The sequence below is a fragment of the Mesoplodon mirus genome (genome assembly GCF_964341445.2).
Source record: "Mesoplodon mirus genome assembly, chromosome: 15".
Taxonomy (NCBI): Eukaryota; Metazoa; Chordata; class Mammalia; order Artiodactyla; family Ziphiidae; genus Mesoplodon; species Mesoplodon mirus.
Window position 1 is genome coordinate 77966948 of NC_138991.1, and position 27311 is coordinate 77994258.

At 37.9% G+C, this 27311-nt stretch overlaps 1 protein-coding gene across 2 annotated transcripts in view; it reads left to right on the forward strand.

The window, feature by feature from the left end:
- The window catches only part of SPTLC3 (serine palmitoyltransferase long chain base subunit 3), a 133378-nt gene that overhangs the window by 27832 nt on the left and 78235 nt on the right, over positions 1 to 27311 (forward strand). For both annotated transcript variants that reach the window (XM_082645295.1, XM_082645296.1), the window contains 2 exons: positions 6521 to 6675; positions 7317 to 7465. In XM_082645295.1, coding sequence (XP_082501421.1) covers positions 6521 to 6675; positions 7317 to 7465 — 304 coding nt within the window. The remainder of the gene's footprint in view (positions 1 to 6520; positions 6676 to 7316; positions 7466 to 27311) is intronic.

Below are 27311 nucleotides of genomic sequence, written 5' to 3' on the forward strand. Positions count from 1 at the left end.
AGTTGAGGAGGAGGCAGATGGAATGTAGAAAAAGGAACTAATTATAAAGACATTTAGGAGGTAGAACCAACAAGCCTTGGTGGTTGAGTGTATGGAAAATAAGACAGAGGAGGAAACCAGGATAATCCCAAATTTCTACTTTGGTCAGAAATGAGAATGGTACTGGCATACCCGTCACTTGATTACTGAATCAGTAAGACTAAGTGAAATGAATAAAAAAAGAAAAATCTCCCTCCAAGAGAGCACTAAAAAATCACAGACCCAGAGCACCTGCTACCTCAATAGACTTCATTAATAATCAGAAGACACTAACAAGGAAAAAGACAACCCAGACAGATACAACGGTTCAACATTTTGCTTAAATTCTTCCTTTAACCCTTCAAAGGCAACTTTAGGGTTGAACTGCAATTTATTAAAGATCTCTAGTTACGTTACTTTCTCAATGATGTCATGGCCCACCTTTGCTAAATCCAGAAAAGGATGTCAGCAAATATAATCAAAGGAATATCAAGCATCGTCAGAGATGTTAAAAACTTCAAGCACAACCACATGTCTCAATCCTGATGGCTTGATAGTAGGTTCAGCAAGACCCACTCCACGTAGCCCCAGCTGGTATAAAACATATCAGTTGCAATTACACATTCACATTAGATCCAGTTAGTCCCAACACCCCTACAAGTAAATCCCAGACATTTCTGGCCCATCCCCAGAGATTTTTACTCACACATGAAACAAAGGGGGTTCAGCAAGTTGTAACTGTAGATTAAACTGTAAATCTCCAAATGTTTGCATGAAGTAAAACTTGCTCTTTAGCATCCACACTTGGCATTCTGAAACAACAGCAGGATTCACCCAGAGGGACTTTCTTCTGAGTGTTTTGAAGGATGGGGTCCATGAAGGTCACTGGGTATGAGATATGGTTTTGTCCAAAGAAAACCGACCGCCCAAGCACTGGGCTTCCTGTTTGGATCTGGGTGGGTCCAAAATGAAAGAGTTTCCCTGTGGTTTCCCATTAGCCAGCAGCTTGTAGGATGGGAATACTTCAATACCTTCAGTCTCTTCTCAACTAACAGCCAACATAATCTTTTTAAACCTAAGTGGGTTCCCATGGTATCTCTGGCCAAAACCCCTTAATGCCTTCCCTTCTCACTCAGAGTAAGAGCCAGAACTAGCCAAGGTGTTACAGAATGAAGCCCCCTCTATGAGCCTTGTCACTCTTCTTCAAACACTAGTGCCTCCTTGCTCTTTTTGAAACACAGCCCACCCACATCTACCTCTTGGATTTCTCACTTGCCTTTCCCTCTGCCCGGAGTGGTCCTCCCTCAGGTATCAGCACGACTCACTCCCTCACTTCCTTGATTAAGTACACCAAGAAATCAACAGCTTTAAATGCAGCAGGAATCACTAGCAGTGGTATCCCCAATCTCCCCAACCAGGCTTGGTTCCAGACACCTTCTGGCTGCTTCTAAAAAGCAAATGCACCCTCACAAGGAATGAATATTTTCCATGAGTGCATCTAGCATTAGAGTGTGTGTCATAGGTCGGGAAAAATCTCCAAAAGCAAAGTTTGAGAAATACTTTTTAAAATAAAACCATCAGTAAAATCAGATTACAGCCTCCTGGAGTGAGTTCTCAGGTCAACATTTCTTTGGATATATATAAATATACAAATATCCAAACACACACACACAATTTCTGATGTGTCATTAAAACGTTAGTCAAATCATTTTTATAGTTTTTTTTACAATATAGACCTCTCTGCTTCCCTTAGCAAGAAGGAATCTGCAAAAGTAGATTTGTAGCAAGAATAGTAGCAAGGTTGATTGATCTCGTTAAGGTAGAGCTTTGCTAATGTCTATCAACTAGTGCTAAGCCAATGTGTGAAATGAATGGTTTATGACAAGCCCCTTCTCATGTCTTTTTTTCCCTTTCCTTTTTATTGTGGAAATAGCCAGCAAAAGCGATCTCTTTGTTCATCCTTCCTTTCTTTTTCATGCACTTATTTACACATATGCTCACTTGCACTTACCCTGTCCTTTCCTTAACATAAATGGAAATATCATACATATCATACATAATGTTGTGTGACTGCCTCTTTTTTCACCTAACTATACGCTGGAGATCTTTACCATTTCCTCTTATGATTATTATTTGGGTACAATTTTTTGATGATGGTGATATTTGAATACTATCTTTTTTCCCTAGCCCATATTCTAATTAGTTATTGATGGCATATAGGAAAGCTCTTTATATTTTCATATTTTAAGTCAAATGCTGTCACCTTAGTTGTCACAGCTTCTCAGATAGTCGTACTGGAATTTCTTGTAATTTCCCACATGTGCCATGAAAAACTGTGTATTGTCTTTTGGTCTATTACAATAAACTTGTTATGTTACTCGAATCCCCTAGATTTATTTTTTGTCTACTCAAACTTATAATTTCAGAGAAATGTATATTAATGCCTTTCACTGTGATTGTGGATTTCTTAGTCTTTTTTTTTTTTCTCATGTGTTTCAACGTAACTGTCAGGTACACAAAAGACCATGGCTCTTATAGTTCTTGGTGGATTTTTTTCCTTTTATCATGCTTTCACCTTGTACTCTATTTTGCCTGATATTAATATGTATATATCTGCTTTTTCTTCAAGAGTCATCTATTTTCAGTCTTCATCAATTTCAGAAATGTATGTCTCTTATGAGAAGCATATAGATTTATTTTTAAAACAAATGTGAAAGCTTCCGTATTTTAATAATATAACCTACGAGCAATTACTTACTTGAACCATATGAAATTGCTATTTTTATAGGTCAAAAAGAGTCAAACTTCGGCAATTCCATATGGTTGAACCTAATATTTTAATTACTCATTTGCTTAAAATTATTCCTGCCATCTTTATATTTTACATTCACATTTTCTGTTGTTTATTTTTAATTTTAAAATTTTAATATTTCTCCTTTCATATTTTTGGTACATTTGATAGAGTTTTCTTTGTTCTGCATTTTTTTTCTCCTTGTCCCTGTTAGGAAGTTATATATAATATATCCCTCACTGGTTTTTTATGGTTCTCTTAGAATATTTAACACATATTTTTAGATTTTAGTTACCATTATTTAGTAACTAGAGTCTTCCCCTGACCAAGAGAAGAATTTAATAAAGTTTCACTTTCTTTCTCCCACATACCCATTCTCCATGTTGTCATTTATTTGTGAATTTTTCATTTCTGTTTCTTTATACTACAAATATAACACTACTTGGGCTAAACCATATTCCATCAGTTTCTTCACTCACTATTTTTTCTGGCATCTGTCTTCCTCCATAGTTATTTCATTGTATTATTGAAGTACATGCTCAATTATTATAGAAAATAGAGTTAAACTCAAGACTCCTTACATATATTGGAAAGTTTTTACTTGGATTTTCACATTTGTTTGCTGGCTTGGCTGATTATAGGATTTTAAGTTCAAAATAATTTTCCCTCATACTCCTTTCCACCATTGTCACCTAAGAAAAGTCCAAAGCAGTCTAATTCATATTCCCTTATCTATAAACTGCCTTTCCCCCTTCTCTGAAGCCTTTGAGATTCTTCCTTTTGACTTCTGAAATTTAACCAGGATGAAGCTTGGCATGGGTTTTCCTTATTTGCTCTATTCAGGACCTGATAGACTATTTACGTCGTAGGATTCAAAACTTCCTTCCTCTCTGGAACTTGCCCCTCCTCCTCCTCCTTTTTTCTTTAACTTCCTTTTCCTCCTCTTTCACCTCATCTCCTCCTTCCTTCAATCTTGCAAATCCTTCTAGGGAGATATTGGACCTTCTGAATCTGTCCTTCATATCTCTTGACTTTTCCTTCATATTTTCTTTTCTGTGTCCTGGAATGATCAGTCAACTTACTATGCTAGTTTATTAATTTACTTCTCAGCTGTGTTCATTGTACTTTTGAACATTTAATTTTTTAAAAAGATCCATTGTTTTGTTGTGTCTTTCTAAACACGTTACTTACATATTTTTTAATTCTTTTTCTGTTTGCTCTATGAAGTCTTTTCACTAAATGTCAGCTCTGCTTATTGAATTTGGTGCCTCTTATTGTGCTAGTTTTCCTGTAATACTGATGACATTTTGTTTTACACTCATTTTTTAATTTAGGAATCCTTATTTGCTTACACATTCACCTGTCTTGAGTGATTGTAGAAAGAAAATGGAATGTGCTGCCTGGACCAGGGGCTTGTGTTCTTGCCGTGTGGTCTCCCCACCTCTCTACAGTGGGGTCTTGTTCTTCCAGTCAGTTCTTGCTGCCCATCACAGTGCTTTGTGCTGTGGACAATGCAACTGCTTCTTACTTATTAACACAATAAAAGAAGAACAAAGAGATATTGCTTCATTAATCACCCAGGGTATCAACTTCTTGTAGTTATCGACTCTTGGCTTTAAGGATCCCTACAGTTAGTGTATGTCCATACCAGTCTTCTCTGTAAATATTTTAGAGCTATGGTTTCCTGTGGTCTTATTTCTGCATTGAGCAGATCTTATTTATGTTCTATCTTTTGTGATCCTTCAATATTTCTGATTCATTGATGATTTATAAATTTATAAATTTATTTTGGTTTTTAAGTATCTACTTTTTGTCATTTCACAGAGCTTTTAGATGATTGGTAGAATACATACAAGCACTGAATCTGCCATCTTTATTCAACCTTCCTCTAATTTCTTAATAAGAAAAATTAAATTTAGCCATCCTTACTTTGTGTTTCTCATACTTCAAAGAACTGTCTATAATACAGTTACCCTTCCCAACAAAAAGGAAAACACAAACATATTTTATTATTATTCTGAGCTCAACCCTGGTAGGAGAAACAGCCATTTCTCAAGAGGAAATAATGATAAAAAAATGAAATATTAGGTGAGAACAGAAGCGTCAATGTAGGCACAAATGAAAAACTATGTTTGATAATGATTCTCTCTCTCTCTACAAATCCATGATTCTATTTGCTACTGAATGGGCAAGTAGTTAAATCAAAAAAAGAAGGGATATGCTTCCAAATTTGTAGTATTTTTTACAATGTGCCATGGATATGTTCTCTTCAATCCCTTTTAAATACCTATCCCTGCAGCATGATTTATTCAAAAGAGCATTGGTTATAGAACTGGGTACAAATCCCAATCTGTCCACTCAGATTTTCTGACTTTCTGTTGAATTGTCTATAAAAGTAAGATTGATATATCTATAACACTTGGAAAATGATAAGGTATGCTACAAGCTTAACAGTGGAAAAAGAAAGAATGTCATATTGTAGGAGAAACAAAGGCACTTTTGTGGCTGCCTTATTAGGTTTTGTTCAACCTTCCTATATCCTGCTCCCAAAAATGACTATGTCCTTGTGGCCTGGGGTTCACTCTCACATTTAGCCTTTTGCATCAGGAAGAAAAATATAGTGAGTAGGCCATGTGACGAGATAAATCTTCAGCTAGATTGCAGTGCTTCTGTTTTTTCAATATCTAGTCCAGTTTCATTTTTTGGTATAATTACAAAACTGTGGGAGGCTTACCTGAGACTAGAAGACAGTGACCTTTGGAAGGCATTGACTGCTCCTGAAGAAACCTCACTGGTGCTCAAAGGAATGGGTTGGGGTGAAAATACACCCACACAGAGGCAGGAAGCTCACCGGTGCAGAGGAATAGGAGAACTGTACCCTCAAAGCAGGCCTTCTTCTCTGGACCAGATCTTTTTTTAATTTTATTTCATACTGGAGTATGGTTGATTAACAATGTAGTGTTAGTTTTGGGTATACAGCAAAGTGATTCAGTTTTATACATATACATGTATCTGTTGTTTTTCAAATTCTTTTTCCACTTAGCTTATTACAGAGTATTGAGCAGAGTTCCCTGTGCAATACAGTGGGTCCTTGTTGGTTATCTATTTTAAATATAGCAGAGAGTACATGTCAATCCCAAACTCCCAATCTATCCCTCCCCTCAACCGTTCCCCCCTGGTAACCGTACGTTAGTTCTCTAAGTCTGTGAGTCTGTTTCTGTTTTGTAAATACGTTCATTTGTGTCTTTTTTTTCTTTAGATTCAGCATATAAGCAATATCATGTGATATTTGTCTTTCTCTGTCTGCCTTACTTCACTTAGTATGATCATCTCCAGGTCCATCCCCGTTGCGGCTAATGGCATATTCTTGAATTCTAAGAAGGTTCCCAAGTTCAATTCTCCCTCTCGGGAACACTGGGATTCGTTGTCTCCAGCACTCATTTGGGGACTTGTATTTTGCTGTCATTTTTGTTACTTTTATTTGTCACAGGTTTTACTTCCCCCCCTAAAAGGTAAGTTCTTTGGAGGTGGAGGACTCACAGAGTTATTTGTGGACCCCACCCAACCCCTTACCCAAGAACCTTGCTCAAAATATTTGATGGAATATTTGATGGAATATTTTCATGGCTCCTCCATGTCTTTTAGTGTCAATTGCAAAAGAACTACAAAAAGCAAGAGACCAAAGGTAAACTTCTGCCTCTGTTATAACAGGATTTTGTGCCGCTGTATCAAAGCTTTGAGAATTTTTATACACGGAACCTTTACATGAGAATCAGAGACAACTGGAACCGGCCCATCTGCAGTGCCCCGGGGCCTCTGTTCGATGTGATGGAGAGGGTGTCAGATGACTACAACTGGACGTTTAGGTGAGGCAGCCACCTGGAGGGGCTTGGTTAAAAGAAATCCTTTCAAGGAAATTCTAGCATGGGCACCAGATTACAAATCTGAAAAAAACACAAAGCAATAGAACAGCTGCTCTTCCATCATTCAGCCCTTTGCAAGCCCTCATGATGCCAACGGGAGAAGTCACAGTAATTAAGTTGCCAAGCGCAGCTTACCTGTATTGCGATTAAAGAGGAATCAGTGGCAGAAGTTGCAGGATACACAGAGCCAGCTGGGGAGAGTCCTTTTCGGCTTTATTGACAAATTGTGTACCCTCCTACTTCCTGCTGAGGGAGCCAGTGATGACCATGGCTCTTCCTGATTTAGAAAGTCCTTGCTGAAATTTAAACCAGAGCACAGATGTCACGAAAGCAAGCACCCAAGACAAATCAGGGCTGAGTAATATTCCATGGCCTGGAAACCTTTTCCTAATTCTTTGCCCAGCTTCATTATGAGGTGACTCTCCTCTAAGGACAAATCATTTTCTGGTGACAACAAGACAAATCAAAAAGAAAAGATGTGACTTGGGCCAAACTCAAGGTCTCTTTGTGAGAGTCTTTTCTGGGCCGCTAGGATGATATTAAATGAGAAAGCCCTTTGTGTTCACCTTCCCTTCTCTCTGCAGATTTACTGGAAGGATCATCAAAGATGTCATCAATATGGGTTCCTATAACTTCCTTGGCCTGGCAGCCAAGTACGATGAATCTATGAAAACAGTAAAGGATGTTTTAGAGACGTATGGCCTGGGCGTGGGCAGCACCAGACATGAAATGGGTATGTACATTCACTATTTTGAAATATTTCTCCAGTTGGGTCTCAGATTCCTTGTGGCTACTTCTCAAATCTAGATCATATCTAGACTGTGTGCCTCAAAATGCTGTTATAAAAAGGAAAAGGTATATAACGGTCTTTTTGGAAATTTCACACATTATGCCCTTACTAGGCAGTTATTAAAGATTTTAATTCTCCAGAGTAAAAAAAAAAATTGTTCTTTCCTGACCACATTATCTAAAAAAGCAGCTATAATGCTTCTTCCATCTGGTCCTTTTCTGGGTCTTTTTTTCTTCCACGTTTCTTTTTAACAGCTTTTTTGAGTTATAATTGCTATTCAAAGAAAACCATTGTATTTATTTAGTATATATAATTTAATGAATTTGGACATATGCATATACCTGTGAAACCATCACCACAATCAAGGTGATAAACATATCCATTACCTCAGAAAGTGTCATATCGCCCTCCTTTTAATGGTAAGAACGCTTAAATGAGATCGATCCTTTTTTCTATTTTTTCCCCTAAATAAAATTTTATTTTATTTTTACTTATTGAAGTAAAGTTGACTTATAATATTATATTAGTTTCAGGGGAAACCCTAGTAATTCTGTATTTAGAGATCTACCCTTTTAACAAATGTTCAAGGGCACAGTACAGAATTGTTCCAGGAACTGTGTGATAGGGCAGATCTCTAGAACTTACTCGTCCTGTATCACAGAAGCTTCGTACCCATTGAACAGCAACTTCTCCTTTGGATTTGGCTCTTTCTCCCACTTTTCTTAATGATGCCTATCACTGATCTTGCTTTTGTACTTGTATATTGCCCGTCTCTGCTCCTGCAACATAAGCTCCATGAAGGGAGGAATGGGTCTTATTGTCTTGTGTTGAATTAATGAATGAATGAATGATGAATGAATGAATGAATGGGAAAGATGAAATGGACTGCCTATTTTTTTTTTTTTTTTTTTGCGGTACGCGGGCCTCTCACTGTTGTGGCCTCTCTCATTGCGGAGCACAGGCTCCGGACGCACAGGCCCAGCAGCCATGGCTCACGGGCCTAGCCGCTCTGCGGCATGTGGGATCTTCCCAGACCGGGGCACGAACCCGTGTCCCCTGCATCGGCAGGCGGACTCTCAACCACTGTGCCACCAGGGAAGCCCAGGACTGCCTATTTATTTCTTTTTTAGCTGAAACATTTTTCTCTTAGAGGAGTAAGATCTTTGAGAAGGAAACTTCGGCTCACCTCACTTCCGGGAGGATGAGCGGAGCAAGCTTGTTCCTGTGGCCTGCTTCGCTCCTCCTGGCCCACTATCTTCTCCTATATTATCTCATGTGTTCCTCACAAAGCCCTGTGCTGTGCAGGGCAGCACAGGTGGTGTTACTCCCATCTTCCAGAGGAGGAAACTGAGGACCACAGTGACTCAGTGATGTGCCCATGGTGGCCAGTGACCCATCCTAACTCCCGGGGTTGCTCAGCTTTCTTACTAAGCAGTTTCCCAACCAGGATAATGTATGCAGAGCTCACTAGGTCAGTTTCAGGCCTAAGAATCAGAGGTAAATCTGTTAAAAATGGATTTTCCATTCATGAAAAATGAGCTGCATGCCTCTCTCAGATAACCCCTTGGCAGAAGGCCTTTAAAAACATGTAATTATTCAGACCTGTGCAATAGCCATTCAGATTGAACAAAATCACCTTCTTATCCACATAGCCAGTAAATACTTAATTAAAACTCCAGAGTGTATAAGTAGTTGCCCAGATTTCTTAGGAAAGACACGGTATCTTTATTTTGATGCATGAGGGCTGGAGAAATAAGAAGGGAGTGAAAGAAAGTTTCTACTCCTTTAGAAGAGCTGGGTCACCCACAGGACCCCACTTGGAGGTGGGACCGAGACTGGAAGGACACACCCATCAAAAGAGACACAGAGGCAGCAACCTTTGGGGATGTTGCCTCTGGTGCTGGTGACACCAAATACAAGGGTTGTTCATCAGGAAACACACTCCTGAAGGTGAGGACCCCCAACTCACTGAGACAGAACAGTCCCCAGTCACAGCACCAGAAACTAAAGAGAGGCAGCCTGACACAGGCGATGGTTTGCTCCCAGTAAAGACAGATACGGAATAAGGGTCCCTGATTCTGCAGACTCAACAAACCCAGAGAAACCAGGCAGAGATGAAGATCCCTGTTTGGACTGCCTACAGCCTACATGCTTTCTCCACCTACTCATCCTTCTGAAGCACTGGGCTTTTAATATTTACTTGCTTCATTGTGAGCTCTCCAGCTCAAGCTCTAGGAAGATTTTAACAGCTTCCAAGGAAACAGTGAGACAGCAAGGTAAAAACCACCCACAGTAATTTTAGGCAAATAGAAGAACTGAAAACAAGAATATAAGCAGTCCAAAAATAAATGAATAAACAGGGTACATCTGAAAGTCTTCTGCAAGATAAATAGTAACCTGAACATAGCAGTCAAGAATTGGTAATATAGTTGTTTTTTTTTAACATCTTTATTGGAGTATAATTGCTTTACAATGGTGTGTTAGTTTCTGCTGTATAGTTTTGAATGGCATTTACTTCAAGATATACAAGTAACTTTTGGAAAATATATACTACATAGTCTTAAGAAAATATTTAACAGGGCCAATGGACTAACAGTGAAACTTTGGTAATATAGAGGTTTAAGAATTTTTAGTAACCAAAATAGCTTCTTGAGGAGCCCAAAGTAAATGTTTAGGGATGTTTAATCACTTAAAATACTTCCTAGAGCTTTTAAAAGTAGTTTCCAATGTTCTGGGGGAAAGAACACAGAAATCATATTCCAAAATAGGAAAATTCAATGAAAAAGAAATCAAGAGGAAACACATAAAATATAGTAAAAGGGACTTCCCTGGCAGTCCAGTGGTTAAGACTCTGCACTTCCAATGAAGGGTGGGTGAGGGTTCGATCCCTGGTCAGAGAACTAAGATCCCACATGCTGCACAGCATGGCCAAAGACAAAAAGTCACAAGTAAAACATAAATAAATAAAAATAAAATATAGTAAAAGGATAAAAGATCACATATTTTATTTTTACCAAAAATATATAACTAGAACATATTTGCCTACTAGAAGCAAAGGACTGAGATTTGGCCAAAAACTAAACTTAATTATGTGCTGTAATCAAAAATAAATACCACTAAATTAAAGTTATTCCAAAGGATGAAAAGCAGAAAGATAGGTCCCAGCCAGGCACCTGGTTCCACCTCCCCATTGTAACCAACAACAAAATCCCCTCAGTGTCCAAGAGGAAGGTCAATTCAGTAGAAGGAGCAGCAAAAAGTGCCCTAGAGTAAGGTTGTTTGCCAAATCTACACCTGCAAATGTTAAAACTAGGCCCAAAACAGAGCTGGAAATGACACATTTCCAGAGAGATATGTACAGAACTTTAAGTGATATTTTAAGATGTAAAATGATGTGCTGCTGTTTATTTTTCTGTACAACTAAAAGATAGCAGAATATGGAATTAAGGGAGGCTTTAACACTCTTGTGGGTGGATTTAACATTTCACATGCTGATATGGGTGGGATGATTGTGCTTTTCATACATCCTAAATATGAGACAGAGTGAAATGGCAAATCGGAGTCATCATCAAGCATTTTAAATATCTGATACATTTTAAATTCCTATCTTCTATACTCGTGTGGGTTTTTGTTAGAATGCTCCCTGATCCGGGCTGTCTCCCTGAAACTGCATGCCTTATGTGACATCTTTGGTAATTACAACCTAGTTTTTTTTTTTTTTTAATAATGTTGTTAATGTGTTGTGAAAGATTAGAAATTTTTGAGTTTAGGTGTGTGTGACATTACATTGTGAATTAGGGACCTCTGGAGTGAACAGCCTATCAAGTGTTGAGACTGGTACTCTTTAAGCTGGCTTGCCTTCAAATTTTTAGCTGCAAAGTCTGTAGATTAACTGTCTTAGCTGAAAAACACTAGAATAACTACTATAATTTGTTTAGAAACAGATTCTAAAACTACACGGATGTTTAGATTTTTAGCACTAGGATTGAGAATTGTGTAAAAATTGTTCATAATATCTGAATAGTAACATCAAACAATCAGTAGTATCTTCAGGAATTCCCTGGCGGTCCAGTGGTTAGGACTCAGCGCTTTCACTGCCAAGACCCGAGTCTGATCCTTGGTCAGGGAACTAAGATCCCACAAGCTGCTTAGCCTGGCCTAAATAAATAAGTAAATAAAATGAAAAAAACAATCAGTAAAACTTCATTATGCAAGATATTTCTATATGTGATCTTTGAGTTTCGTTACTGGAAAGAACTATTTAATTTTGCTGTATGTGGAAGGTGTTTGTTTGAATATATTGATTTAACAATGGAAGACGTTCATGCAGCCACCCCTAATGCAAAGTCAATGCAGAATTGCTTGTTCTTCCTTCATATGAATTAAGTTTCAAGTGAAGAATAAACTGAAACTTTAAAGATAAATAAACAAACAACCTAAAGGTGTGGTGCAAATGAAAGCAGAAGTTACGCTTAATGTATGAATTATTAAACATAAGGAGAGATTCACCTTATAAAAATTATGTGGAGAGCCCATAATGAAGATTGATGCAACTCCTATAGCCTCTGTACATTAAGTAACAGAGCAGAGACATATATGGCTCTTTATTTTTCTATACAAACTGGAAATTAGTAGGACAATGAATTATGGGGAGCTTCAAAAATCATATGGGTCAACTTAACATACTTGATTAAAAACAAAAGTGAGATATCTCAAAAATAAAAAGTGAAATAGTGATAGGAAACCCTAAAGTTCCTCCCAGTCCTTGAAAAATGAAGAAGACAAAAAAATAAGCAAATAAAGACACAGAAGACATTAACAATGTAATTGCTGAGTTTAGTTTAATATTTATATATTGAATGCTGAACCTTAAAACATATTACCAGTAGATGATATATTTTTAAATATTTATTGAATTTTCATACAAATTTACTATATATTTTGCACAAAGAAAAACTCATTGAATTCCAAAAAGTGAAACCTACATAGGTCACATTCTTGGACCACTGTGAAATAAAGCTAAAAATTAATACCAAAATAGAAATGAACCCTTTTTAAAAATCACTTGAAACTTTTAAAGTTCTCTCATAAGTAACTCTTGAATCAACAGGGAAATGAAGTTACAGTTACATCACGTTTAGAAACTAACAATTATGAGAACACCATAGGATCCGACTAGCTGTGTACTCAGAGGAAAATGTGTCTTCTTACTTTACTAAAGAAGTAAGATCGAAGCTAGTAAACTAACAACCAATGGAGTAAGGAATAAAAGGAAAGCAAAAGTATTGCACTATTAAAGATATAAACAGGAACTTATAAATTAAAGAAGAGTAATTTCTATTGGGCTGAGGCACCTAAATTTTAATGTCACTAGAGGTGATTCTGATGACCAGCCAGAATTGACAACCACTAAGCTAGCATAACCCTGATCCCAAAATTTGACAAACAAGCATTTAATAAAAGGAAAATTATAAGACAATATCACTTGGGAAAAAATTATACAAGAAATTGACACTGCAAATTCAGCAGTATAGTCAAACAACATGATACCATGATCAAGTAGTTCTATGCAGGGACTATAAGGATAGTGAATTCAATAAGAAAATTTGTAACCTTGAAAGATCCAAGAAGGAAAACATATGATTATCTTGATAGATGTCACTAAAACATTTATAAAATTCAGTATCCATTCCTTATAAAACTTTTAATAGAATAAAAATAGGAGATTCTTGAATGGAATAAAAAATATCTACTTCAAACAATGAGACTTGTACTACACTTTGTGATGAAACTTCTAATTACTAGAAGCTTTCACTTTGAGTCAGGGAAAAGATGAAGATGTGTTTTTACCACCATTTTAATAACCTTTGGAATACTAGGCAATATAATTATTCATTTATTTTTTACTCCTTACATCAATAAATATTTATTGAATAACTACCATGTGACAAAATAAGAAATATATGTGCAATAAAAGAGGTGAACTCACCATTATTTGTAGACGATCTGGTTGTTCCTTTCTCTATTTTTTAAACCATGATCTGTGAGTAGTAAAGTGATCCTTGGAAGGGGCTGTTCTTGAGGTCACTGTAGAGGTGAGGGGCTGTTGAGCAGGAGGGACAGATTTTTAGTCCACTTTCTTCCATTTTACACATTAAACTCTCAAGAATTTATTAGAAATAATAAACATTTAATAAAGAATTCAATAAAGAGCTACATTCAAAAACCCCTAATTTTTAAAATTCAGAAAGTCTATAATCAACAATCAATAAGAGGATATACTGGGGAAAATAATATTATTAGTAAATATGAGGAAAAATGGCACAGACCTAGGGAATAAGCTTATTTTGAAAATGTTTAGAACCTATTTGAAGAAAACTATAAGATTTTTATAAAAGACCTAAAATAATACTTGAAAGAAACAGAGAGAGACACCAATATCCTAGAAGGGAATGGCTCAGTATTACAATTCGATCAAATCTTCCTTAAAATGAATATGTAAACTGAACACAATCCAGTGACATTAATAGACAAGATGGGTGGTGGGAGGTTTCAACCGAAAGTCTAGAGACAAACACAGTTTGGTCCACTCATCTGTATATAAAAAGAACAATATTTCAAACCAGCTAGAAGAGGATCAATTATTTCACAATTAGTTTTGTGATAACTGACTGATCATATAAGGAAATAAGCTAGATTCCTATCTCACACATTGTATCTAGGTAAGTTACACTTAGGTAAATTGCAAATGCATTTGCAATTTCAATGCAAAAACAAAAGCAATCACCACCAGAAATAACAATATAAATAAAATTGAAACTGAATGAATGACTAAATGGATGAATGAATGAACAAATGAACAGAATAAAACTACTCAGACAATTCAAATACAAGATGCATTTGTGTGTGTTCCTTGGTAAGGTCCCTGCTAGAAATGTCAGACTGCAGCTCCCTTGATGTGAGCAATGCTTGTGTCTTAGTCCATTTGGGCTGATATAACAAAATACCACAGACTGAGTGGCTTATAAACAACAGAAGTGTATTCCTCGCCTTTCTGGAGGCTGAAAGTCTAAGATCAGGGAGCTAGCATGGTTAAGCTGGGCCTCTTCTGTGTTACAGACTTCTCCTTGTATGTGTCTTCACATGGCAGAAGGGGTGGGCCAGCTTTTTGGACCTCTTTTGTAAGGGTGCTAATCCTATTTATGAGGGCTCCATCCTCAAGACCTAATCAACTCCCAAAAACCCCACCTCCAAATGCCATCGTTTAGGACATTAGGTTTTCAATATATGAATTTGGGGGGGACACAAACATTCAGACCACAGCAGCCTCTTCTCTAGCTTGTCACTTCTGATCACCCCTCCATTCTACAACCCATAATGACCTCCAGTCTTTCCAGCAAAACTCACCTCACCTGGCAAGATGCCCTCTTACACGGCAGGGATGCATTTTAAATGATGCCCAGGCTCACTCCTTGCAACGCAGGCCACTCAGGTCCATGGAAAACAGGCACTCTCCCTGTTAGGAGAGACAGCTTGATCCCAACCGAACCAGTAGCCACAGCTGTTTGCCCTTCAGATTTCACAAGCCTAATTCAGACAGTAGTCTACTGTGTATTCACACTCCAGGGAACCAGAGAAAGCCCTCCCAGAAACATGGAGGGAAAAGATCCAACAAAATGAAAAATTTAAACTGCTGTACAAAACAAAACAAACAAACAAAAACCAACAACAATGTCAACAAAGTTAAAAGTCAAAGAACAAAATTAGAAAAAATTATTCACATATATTTAGCAAAATGTTAATATTCTTAACGTGTAAAGACGCTTACAAATCAAAAGGAACAGAACATCCCAGTTTAAGAAGTGGGCCAAGATTTTGACAAAGTTCAAAACAGGCAAAACTACAGAGTAGGATAGTGTGATGTCCCTCAACCTTTTTTTTTCATTATCACTTCCTCTCATGATACTTTAATACCACAGATACACTATATATTTGTTTATGTAGTACATGGATATCTCTGCTTTACACATAAATAGAGTAAGATATTCCTCCTCCAAAAACCAATTTTCACCTCTTTGAGAGCAATATCACCCCTGTTTAGAATGCATACGTTATCTTTGGGGGAGGTGGATGGTGACCAAAGAGGGCAAAAAGGGACTTCCTGGAAGCTGTTCATATTGGTTTTTTTTAACCTTGATACAGTTACGTGAGCTCACTTTATGAAACTTCATAGAGCTCCATATGTACAATTTTCCCCATTTTCTACATATGTTCTAGTTTAAATGAAAATTTTACTTTTAAAAGTAGATCCAGTACATAAATGGACAATTAAGAAAAATAAATAAATATAAATGGGCAATGAGCTTGTGGAAAATAGTCTGCCCCTTAAATAATCAAAAAATTATTAAGACACAGAGTTACCATTTTCACCTAATTGGCAAAAGACAGAAAATAATAACCCAAAGTTTCAAAGGAGTGAAGAAAAGGGCACCCTTATATACTATTGACAGAGTAAATTGCAGGGCAATTTGAAAATGTATCAACTGCTAGCCATTTAACTCAGCAATTCCATTTTGAGAAATTTTGCTTTGAAAATTTTGAGTAAGTATTCAATGATGTATGATCGAGAATAATCATTGCATTGTATTTGATAATAGAAAAATAGGGGAAATGAGGCCTTTCCAGCAAGGAAAGTGATTGAATATACTTGGTAGATCTGTTTAACATAATATTATTTAGCCATACAAAGTTATAATGTAGTTGCTCAGCACCATAATTTAGAGCAAAGGCTCTGGGATGAGGCTGCTGGGATTCAAATCCTAGTCCTTACTTTTAACTAGCTAGGGCCTGAGATAAACTATTATATACACCTTCCTGGTCTTCAATTTTCTCCTCTGTAAAATGGAAAATACATTGTTAATGAACTTATATACGAAACAAAAACAGACTCACAGACATAGAGAACAGACTTGTGATTGCCAAGGGGGATGGGAGGTGGGGCAGGGAAGGAGCGGGAGTTTGGGATTAGAAGATGCAAACTATTATATATAGAATGGATAAACAATAGGGTCTTACTATATAGCACAGGGAACTATATTCAGTAGCCTGTGATAAACCATAATGGAAAAGAATATGAAAAAGAATGTATATATATGTATAACTGAATCATTTTGCTGTACAGCAGAAATTAACACAACATTGTAAATCAACTATACTTCAATAAAAAAAGAAAATACATTCTTAAGAGACTAAAACAAGAGCAGTATGTATATTATGAGTCCACTTTTTAAAATATATTTTACATGAATATCTGTATTGATAAACATGGTTATATTTTATTGTGTAGTATTTTCTATTTTTTCCACAATGACCTCATATTTTTTGGTTTAATTATTTCCTTAAAAGTCACCAGGAGCCTAAGGTGAAGGCACAGTCTTATGAAAATAGTTATAGTACTTCTAAGACTTTACCACTGAATCAGACTGACCAGATTTTTTTCAGTGTACTGGAGGGTTTCTGCTGCAGGTTATGTGGATTTTTTACCTTCAACCAGTGGTTTTCAAACTTTAGCTCACATTAGAATCACCTGCAGGGCTTGGAAAAACACAGATTGTTGGTCCCACCTACAGAGTTCCTGATGCAGTCAGTCTGGAATAGGACCCGAGATTTTGCATTTCTAACAAATTCCAAGGTGATATTGATGCTGCTGCTCTGGGGACCACACTTTGGGAACCACTGGAAACTATCTAGCATGGCTGACTTTCTCGACCAAATTTTCAAAACTTTTCCAAAATGCAATGGTCTTTCACCTTGTGTGGAATGAATATCACATATACCTGGGGGATGGAGCCTATAAATAAAAACTGGAAAGTAGGTAAGATACACCCAGAAATCAGTGAAACAATTTGATTTTTATCTCTGAGTCTATTCTGACACACATTGCTGGTCCAGATTTCCAAATTTAGGAAAGGATAAATTCAGGCAAACTAGAGAGAAGCTTTTGTTTCTGTTTGTTGTTGGAAAGAATCCATAAACAATCTATAGCAGGAATAGAAAAAAGTTTTATTCCAGCCCAACTGAGGACTATAGCCAGCCTGGGAAACACAAATTCAAGAAACACTAGAATTGTATCCCGCCAGACTATGAAATGTGGGAGGCTTATAAAGGCAAAAACTGCAAGGTTCCAGTTAGTTACATGAGTTTTTTATCAAGAATTATAAGTAGAACTGGCAAGAGGTAAGGGTGTTTTTAAGTAAGGATTGACTGAGGTCTGAAGTGGTTGCATAGTTACAAGGGCAGACCATGAGACCATAAGTTTGCAGCTGGCAGCTCTTAGCTGATATTGTTTTGAGGATGGCTGGTGGTGTCCTTGAATTTGATAAAGTTCAGAAAATTTAAGTCTCAGTGATGCAGGAAAATGTCTGAAACCACATCCACAATAGCTGCCTGGTTCCATTTTAGATGCCTGAACTACAGTTACTCCATTTTTTTTTAATGCATTCTTTTTCTAAATGGTTAAATCAGATGTACAATGCATGTCTGACAGGCCACAGACTGATTGTTCTAGTTAGCATAAAGTTTGTTAAATTATGTATAAGCCAGAATGATTTCTCTATACCTCAATATGTAGAAATTTCTTCCTTCACTTTCTCCCCTCTTCTCTGCTTTTGGTCAACAAGGAAGTGTAGCTTCTTGGTCTTTCTTTCCCTAAGCACTGGATGGTTAAAAGTAGATGTGTAGTAACAGTACATTATCTAAATCTATATGCTCTGTAACTGCTGCCAGAGTCTCACCTAGCAACTGTTAGTCAGAAGTTTACTTCTAAGAAAACAAACTCATGGAATGCCAGAAGACTAATTCTGTGCCAATGAAAGATCATTTCTACGTGGAAACTTTTTTCCTTTGAGAAGGAAAGCCTTGTGCTTGATTCGTCACACCAGGAAAACCTGATTAGTACGTCTACCTAAAAACTGCCTAGTTGAGAACCTTCTTTCAAATTATAGTTGCAATTTCAAGAAGTAGGCTTGAAATATTTTCATCTTAAAAACATCAGAAAGAACACATTGACTTAGGAATCAATGAAACTGGATATAATAGGATATTATTTTCCATTCTCAGGTTTTGGATGTGATTTTCATGTTAGTTATGTACAAATTTCCTGAAATTTCTATTTCTCACTTTGAGAACATTGTTCTTAGCCATTAGACAGTATGTCTCCCTCTTTCTCTACCTGACAAGTTCTCTGATATTGTTTCATTCAGAGTACTTAGGCTCTTCTTGGGTTTCTTTCTCAAACCTTTGTACCTAGATTCCAGGAATGTGCAATCTTGCTGACCTAAATATTGAAGAAGGGGCCAGCCTCAATTTGCAAAATGTGTAACTTAAAGCACATTTCAAATAAATATCAGCTTCAAATTCCTATGGAAATCGCAGTTTCTAAGAAATTGCTACTAAGTAGAGATCTTGCTTTCTTTCTTTAAAAAAGCAACTTTAATTAACAGGATTTTATGCAAATCAATGCTATAAATATGCTTTAAAGCAGTGGATTCAGTTAAATAGGCTATAAAGGTCTCCATCTCAATTAGTATTACCTTCTTAATTTACACAGCAAAACCTTTATTCATAGACAGTGCCAGCTCCTTTCAGACTAAATTGTTGTAAATTCTGATCACTGAGATTTCATTGCATTTCTCTCAAGCCTTTTTATTTTCCTTTAAGAATATTTGTAAAGGAAGGTGGACCCTCAGGGGAGTAGTTCGGGAGGAGGAAAATGAAAGTGTATCTTGGTTTCTGAAAGCCTTCTGGCAATTTCCTGATACCTGTTATAATTCTGACAAGGTAATTGCCCTTCTCTTGAGAGTGATAGAAATTACAGCACAGCCAAATTTCAACTAGCAGAGATACTTCTGCAAGTGAAGAATTTGGCCCTGTAGGTTCAACAAAGCCAAGCAAACATAACAACTTAACAAGATATGCCAGTGATTTTACATAAGTATAATACTTGCCAGAAGGGTAACACCTGGGATGATGGAAAAATGTTGAAACTCACAGACTCTCAGAATACATAGATCATCTACCATTTCCCTTCACCTAGAAAAATACCATAAGATACAGGAAGACTAGAGATTTTTTATTATTTATTTATTTTTTTGCGGTACGCGGGCCTCTCACTGTTGTGGCCTATCCCGTTGCAGAGCACAGGCTCCGGACGCGCAGGCTCAGCGGCCATGGCTCACGGGCCCAGCCGCTCCGCGGCATGTGGGATCCTCCCGGACTGAGGCACGAACCTGTGTCCCCTGCATCGGCAGGCAGATTCTCAACCAGTGCGCCACCAGGGAAGCCCGAAATTAGAGATTTTTAATGACTTGCCAATCAATGTTCATGCAGTCAGTAGGCTGAGAAAACTAGATACCAGTTCTCCTGAGTCCCACTGAAGAGCTCTTTGCACTGCCCCATACTGTTCAAAGTTAAACCAGAGACCAGCTACATCAGGGGTTACCAAACGAATCCAGCTGCCCCTGTTTGGGAACTGCCTGCAAGTTACAAGTCATTTTTACAGTTTTAATTGACAGAAAAAATAAAAATAATATATTGTGACATGAAATATATTGAATTCCAATTTCCGTACCCATAAAGTTTCATTGACACACAGCCACACCCAGTATTTTGTGTATTGTCTGTGGCTGCTTTCACTTTATAATGGCAGAGTTGACTACTTGCAACAGAGACCACACAATCCACAAAGCCAAAATATTTTCTCTCTGCCTCTCTATCAAGTTTGCTGATATAGGTAAGTACCGGCCATCACAGCAACTTGGGAAGAAGAATCCCCTAGATTGAATAACAGTTGTCCACATTTCCAAATCCAGTGTACATCAGTGTACATCAAACTATAGCCTCCTTTACTTCATTTATTTTTTTTAATAAATCTATTTATTTATTTATTTATTTATTTATTTATTTATTTATTTATTTATGGCTGTGTTGGGTCTTCGTTGCTGCGTCCGGGCTTTCTCTAGTTGTGGTGAGCAGGGGCTCCTCTTCGTTGCGGTGCACAGGCTTTTCATTGTAGTGGCTTCTCTTGTTGTGGAGCACGGGCTCTAGGCACACAGGATTCAGTAGTTGCCACACGCAGGCTCAGTAGTTGTGGCTCGTGGGCTCTACAGTGCAGTCTCAGTAGTTGTGCTGCACAAGCTTAGTTGCTCCACAGCATGTGGGATCTTCACGGACCAGGGCTCGAACCTGTGTTCCTGCATTGGCAGGAGGATTCTCAACCACTGCACCACAAGGCAAGCCCTCCTTTACTTCATTTAGACTAAAAATTCTGTTACATCCAAATACACTAAGGATATAGATTAACTTTCATAGACATCAGTACCTGTGTATATCCTTTAACCACTGGTAATGTCAAACAATAATTAGTTTCAAGGCTGCCAAGAACAAAGATCTTTATTTTGTGTCTTAAGAGTTATAATTCAGAAAACGCAGATTCGGGTAAAACCAAAAGAGTAGGGGACTTCCCTCGTGGCGCAGTGGTTAAGAATCTGCCTGCCAATGCAGGAGACATGGGTTCGATCCCTGGTCAGGGAAGATACCACATGCCATGGAGCAACAAAGCCCCTGTGCCACAACTACTGAGTCTGCACTCTAAAGCCCGCGAGCCACAACTACTGAGCCGGCGTGGCCCAATAACTGAGGCCCATGCACCCTAAAGCCCGTGCTCCGCAACAAGAGAAGCCACCACAATGAGAAGCCTGAGCACCACAACAAAGAGTAGCCCCAGCTTGCTGCAACTAGAGAAGCATGCAGCAATGAAGACCCAACGCAGCCAAAAAAAAAAACCAACCCAGGAGAGTGTTCTGAGGAAGGGAAAGAGTCATCTCTCTAGAGTCACACATGCTGAATCTGAACCTTGGCTCTAGACTTACTAGCTGCATGACCTTGGGCAAGTGAACTAAATTCTCAGGCTTTGGTGTCCTTATCTATAAAAGGAGATAACAGCAGTACCAACTTCAAAAATTTGTATGACAATTAACTGAGATAAAGCTTGAAATGTTTCAGCAGGGCAGGCTGTCACATTGTTAAGTAGGTGGCCCGCACTTATTAGCTCTATCTCCTTTGGGTAAGTGGCATCACTTCTGCATCTATTTCCTCACTGATAAGGACCAGGATGCCTATTTTATAGAGTGTGTGGAGGTGTAATGATTAAATAACCATATACACAAGTGGACCCTCATTATAAGTTGCTTCATTCCCCCTCCTTCTTCTATCTTTGTTTTCAGCAGTGGGTTTTATGTACTTGAACATTTGTTACTTTATTTATTTATTTATTTATTTATTTATTTATTTATTTATTTATTTATTTTTGGCTGTATTGGGTCTTCGTTTCTGTGCGAGGGCTTTCTCTAGTTGTGGCAAGCAGGGCCATTCTTCATCACGGTGCGCGGGCCTCTCACTATCGCAGCCTCTCTTGCTGCGGAGCACAGGCTCCAGACGCGCAGGCTCAGTAGTTGTGGCTCACGGGTCTAGTTGCTCCGTGGCATGTGGGATCTTCCCAGACCAGGGCTCAAACCCGTGTCCCCTGCATTAGTAGGCAGATTCTCAACCACTGTGCCACCAGGGAAGCCCCAGAGGTGGGTTTTTAAAGTGAGAGAATCAAACGTGAATTAGCTCTGTACAGTAGATAATAGTATTATATCAATGATAATAGTACTGGCATTACATAAGAGAGTGCCCTGTTTTTAGGAAATGCAGAGTGAAATATTTAAGAGAAGAGGAGACATCATGATCACAATTTATTAAATAGTTCAGCAAAAATTTCATATAATTGTATATATTACATATAATTATATACACACACGTGTGTGTATATATATATATATATATACACACATAGAGAGAGAGGGAGAATGATATTTAAAGAAACATACTAAAATGATAACATATGGGGAATCTGGGTGAAAAGTATTTGGAGATTCTTGGTACTATTCTTGCAACTTTTCGGTAGGTCAAAAATTACATCAAAACAAAATGTTAAAGAAAAAAAAGAAGGGTGAAACATGACTCTATTGAGTATGTGGCCAGAGGTGAGGTAGAGGTCATCATTTGGTCCACTTAAAAATTCTTCTCTTATCAAGATGATTTGTGACAGGAAACCTCATCATAATTACATATCCACGCCTCAAGGTTTTTGTTTGCATCGGATTCTAATTATCTATTAATGTTTTAACCTGCCAAGAGATGGCAAGTGGTTTGCTAAAAATAAAGGCCTGGAAAGTTGGGCAGATAAAAATTGTTTCTGCTGTTTTACTGAACTTCATCAGGATGGGTGGTCTCTTGACACAGGAGTGGTGGCCTCTGCTCAGTGTGACAGTGTGTTCTAGACCCATTTCAGACAATCCATCTGGCTTCAAGACTTTTCTCTGAATGTTTCATAGGAAAACAAAGGTACTCAAGAGGCTTAGTAGCTCTGTAACCGCTACCAGACTGTACACAAGTGGAATAAGCAGAAGAACAGGGTATTCTAAGTGTTTTTGGGTGAAGAGCTGAAAGGTGGACTCCTTCAGGCATGCTGATTTTAATGCAGGAATCACCAGTTCAAGCAAAGTGGCTCAGAAGTGGGCTGAGAGCCATAGCACAGTAGGAACAGCCAGATGAGATGGCTGGCAGGTTGCCACAATAAATGACCACCTACTCCTAGGTCACATCTAAGGAACAATCAACAAACAGGATATTCTAGACGAAAAGAGACTACTGTCACAGTTTGGAAATTAGTCTTCACATGTGCTGCACAGGAAGAAGAGGTGGTTGTGAAACAGGCTTGTTGATAACACCTACACTCTTTACTATAATCAGTGTCAATATGAAGGCCGATATCATTAAAAAATCCGCTGAAATGGAGAGTTCATAAACATAATATTGCTACTTTTTCCTGAGTCTGATTTTTATTGATTTGACTGATGGTGGTACACCCTGTGCTTGGCATGTGAAAATACTGCTGAGAGATCTGGCTAGAGGATACACCCAGCTTGTATTTATTCTTTTATTCACAAAGCAGATTTTCAGTATCCACTGGATAAATAAACCTTCACGATAAGAACAAGTGTCAATATCTGAACAGCACTGAAATTTGGAGATCCATTCTCACCAGCCTATATGTGACTTTCAGAGACTAAAGAAAAAAAACAAAGGTCATAGACAAATAAAGGTTATTGTGGATATATCTGTACCTTCAGTTAGGGCTATAGCTCTGCTTTCTTGAGATTTTAAAAAAAGGCCCATAGTTATATGTCAGCAACAAAATGTTGAATATGATTTCTAGAATTCCTCAGGTACTCAGACCACCAAGGGCAAACTTGACAGGACTCGGGCATCTCCATTCAATCAGGGTATGGCTTGAATGTTGGTGGAAACAAGCTAGTTAAGTTTCTAGTGACAGTTTTGTTTCCCCAAGGTCCTCCTACATTTTCATTTCTTTTTTCTTCAGTTTTAATATTTTTTATTGAAGTATAGTTGATTTACAATGTTGTGTTAATTCCTACATTTCTATTTCTTGAATTTGAGGAACAGGAGGCAGAAAGCAGCAGTTCATTAATATGAAAGAGACATATTATCTATTTTTCCTTAAAAAATCCACCCCATCCCAGACCAGCCCAGTCTAACATTGCAAGGCATGGCTTCTTAGAGTAGAAAATGTCCAGCCATCCTGGGAATCTCTCAGATCTGTTGATGAAATCTGAGCTATGAACACTAAATGAGAAACTCCATGATCGTGGGGTTTAGGAGTGGGAACTATTATTTTCTACAAATTGAAGGTAAGCCCCTAGATGCGAAACCACTCACAACTCGTAACCCAGCTGTGAGACATCCATTTGTAGAAACTGATATTTTTGAAAATTACTTTACTAACCACCTGACCACTGGAAATCCAGAAGAAGGCTGGTTTCTGGAGACCTAATCTGGTCAACTGCTCCCCCCTCCCCCCCGCCCCTTCTCCCTCTTTTTAAGTCAAGATAATGAAAGAGACCTCATAGTGGGGGATTTCTCAGGGTGTTCTTAGACACACCCATGTTGGTTGGCTGTTTAATCATTTACAAGACATCCTGTATTATCCTAAGGACTTTTAGTAATGTAACTATTATAGATAAGGCCTTGGAATGGCAGATTTGGGGAAGATGTAGGTGGAGGAAGACATCACACCGATTTATCGTAAACGTCTACTCATGCACTTCTGGGTGACTGGGCCAGGACACAGTTGTCCCCTGACATCTGAGCAGGAAAGGCTCATGGGGAAAGTTACCAAGTTAACAAAGTTTGGGCACCCTCCATCCTTGCTGGAGAACTTCAGGTACTGGTGTTTCCAAGCTGGTGCTCACTGCCTGGTCACCTTGTTGCCCTGGCATCGCATGACTTCTTGATGTTTTTCCCTGTGCCATCCCCTCCTCTAGCCTCAGTCTTGGCCTCCTTCTCCATCAAAAGACAGAATGCAACTCAGCAAGCACCTACTACGTGTCAGTACTGCAATAGGAGTGCCAGTATCTGCACACCCAGTATCTGCACTCCAAGGGCTCTTTCTGTAATAAAGAAGATGGCCCCATGAACATCCCCAGTAAAACTTACTAAGTGCTGTAATCATTATGTGATGAGGCTCATGTGACCTCAGAGGAGAAAATGACCAAGTTTGCCTGGGGAAGCTGAGACTGCATCCGAGAAAAGAGGCCATGTTAGGTGGATTTCAAAGAGTGACTAGGAGCTGCCAGAAGACCATTCTAGGTGGAGGAAAGACCACTCCCAAGATCAAAGATACCTAAAACAGCACCTCTCCCAATCTCTCCAGAAACTGCCAGGAGGGGCGGCCAGAGGCCACCCAGCTGTTTAATGGAAGAGCTGGGGTCAGAACCAGCTCTCCTCACGGCCAGGTCAGTGGACTTTTCATTACCTGTTCTTGGAGCCGTTCCCTTTGGAATGCAGTCTCTGCTGGGTAAAAACAAATCTGACAAAAGATTATGTGCCCACGTTTTATCTTTAAATTTCAGTTTCTCTTTTCACACTATAGTGCATCTTGGATAATAAAGTTTTAAATTACAATTTAAATTTCTAACAATTCCCCACCCCCAAATCTTGAGTCCCATTGACTCTGCTAGAATGTTTGTTTTACTATGTTTTCTGACAGTTTGGAGCATAAACGAATTCTGATTTGAGAAAAAGGCCACCAGCCAGAAGCGCGAGGAGAGGGGAAGGGCAAAGATGGGCCATCTCATGTTCTCTTTTATGTTAACTGCAAAATAAAACTTCAGCTCACCATGCAATGCCTTCTAAAGTTCAACTCCTCGCCATTTTAGCTCAATAAGCAAGCTAATTTACCAATTTAAATAAAATTCTGATATCACACTCTGTAGTAATGTATGTTAATCTTTAGATTAATAGAAGCTTGTTTATAATAGTCCTGAATATGCTAACAACATTCCTCTAACTTAAATCTGAGTGAAATCTGCATATGGATGGATGCAAATTCCTGTCCACTTGTACATTTTTTCTATTCTGTTAAGTGTATCATCTAGACCAATAAAAATATAATGCAAGACACGTGTAATTTAAAATTTTCTCATAGCCACATTTTTTAAAGTTTTTAAAAATTAGGTAAACAATTTCATAATACATTTTATTTGATCCAATATATCCCAAGTATTGTCATTTAAACATGTAATCAATAAGTAAAATATTAATGAACTATACTATATTATTTTTATTGTTTTTGTTCTCTCTTCAAAAAGTGGTGGATATTTTACCCTTACAGTACATGTCAATTCAGACACCAAATTTTCACTGGTTAAAGTGAAATAAGTGAGAAATAATCCTACCAAAACAGTGAAGTTGTGTTTAGTGGAAAAAAATAACTAAAATTAAATAAAATTTAAAACTCAATTCCTCTATTGCACTAACCATATGTAGTTGGCAGCTACCATATTGGACAGTATAGATCTAGAAGTTAGAGTGATGGCAAACAAGACTATGGGAAGCATTAGTATTTGCTCTCAGTAAGGCACGAGGGATTATTTATAAGAAGGGGTCAGAGAGTAAGCATTTAAAGGTAGCAGAGTCTTAAAAATATGAACTTTGGAGTTAGACTTGAGTATCTCTGTTGCTTTTTATCTGTGACCTCTTCCCACTCCAGTTTTCTTATCTGTAAAGTAATAATACCTGCATTATTGGGCCCTTAAACTTAACTGAGATAACCTAAATAGTGGGCTTTGAAATCTAGCACATTCCAAAGGTTCAATAAATTATAGCTCAATGCATGTATGGAAGTCATGAATGAGCTCTGTTTGCATTTGAGTGTCGGGAACCCTCTGAGGGAGTTAGAATTTAATTAATTATTCGTGGGATGTAAAGTGGAAAGAAAGAGGAACTGTGGCATTTTTTATAAATTTTATTGCATTATAAAGTATATATATAGAAAAGTGCACCAATCGTAAGTATAAAATGGATTTTCACAAAACAAACATACCCACGTAACCAGCACCCAGATCTAGAAACAAAACAGAGCATCTCAAAGTTCTCTCCACGCTCTCAACAAAAGAAACCACTTTCCTGACTTCTAACACTACAGGTTAGTTTTGTCTGTTTGTAAATTTCTTATAAATGGATTCATACAATATGAGTGTATACATGTCTGACATTTTTCTCTCAACCACGTATTTCTGAGATTTTCCATGTCGTTGTGTGGGACATTAGTTTGTTTTTTCTCACTGCTGTGTTGAATTCTACAGTATATGTATTGATCCATTCT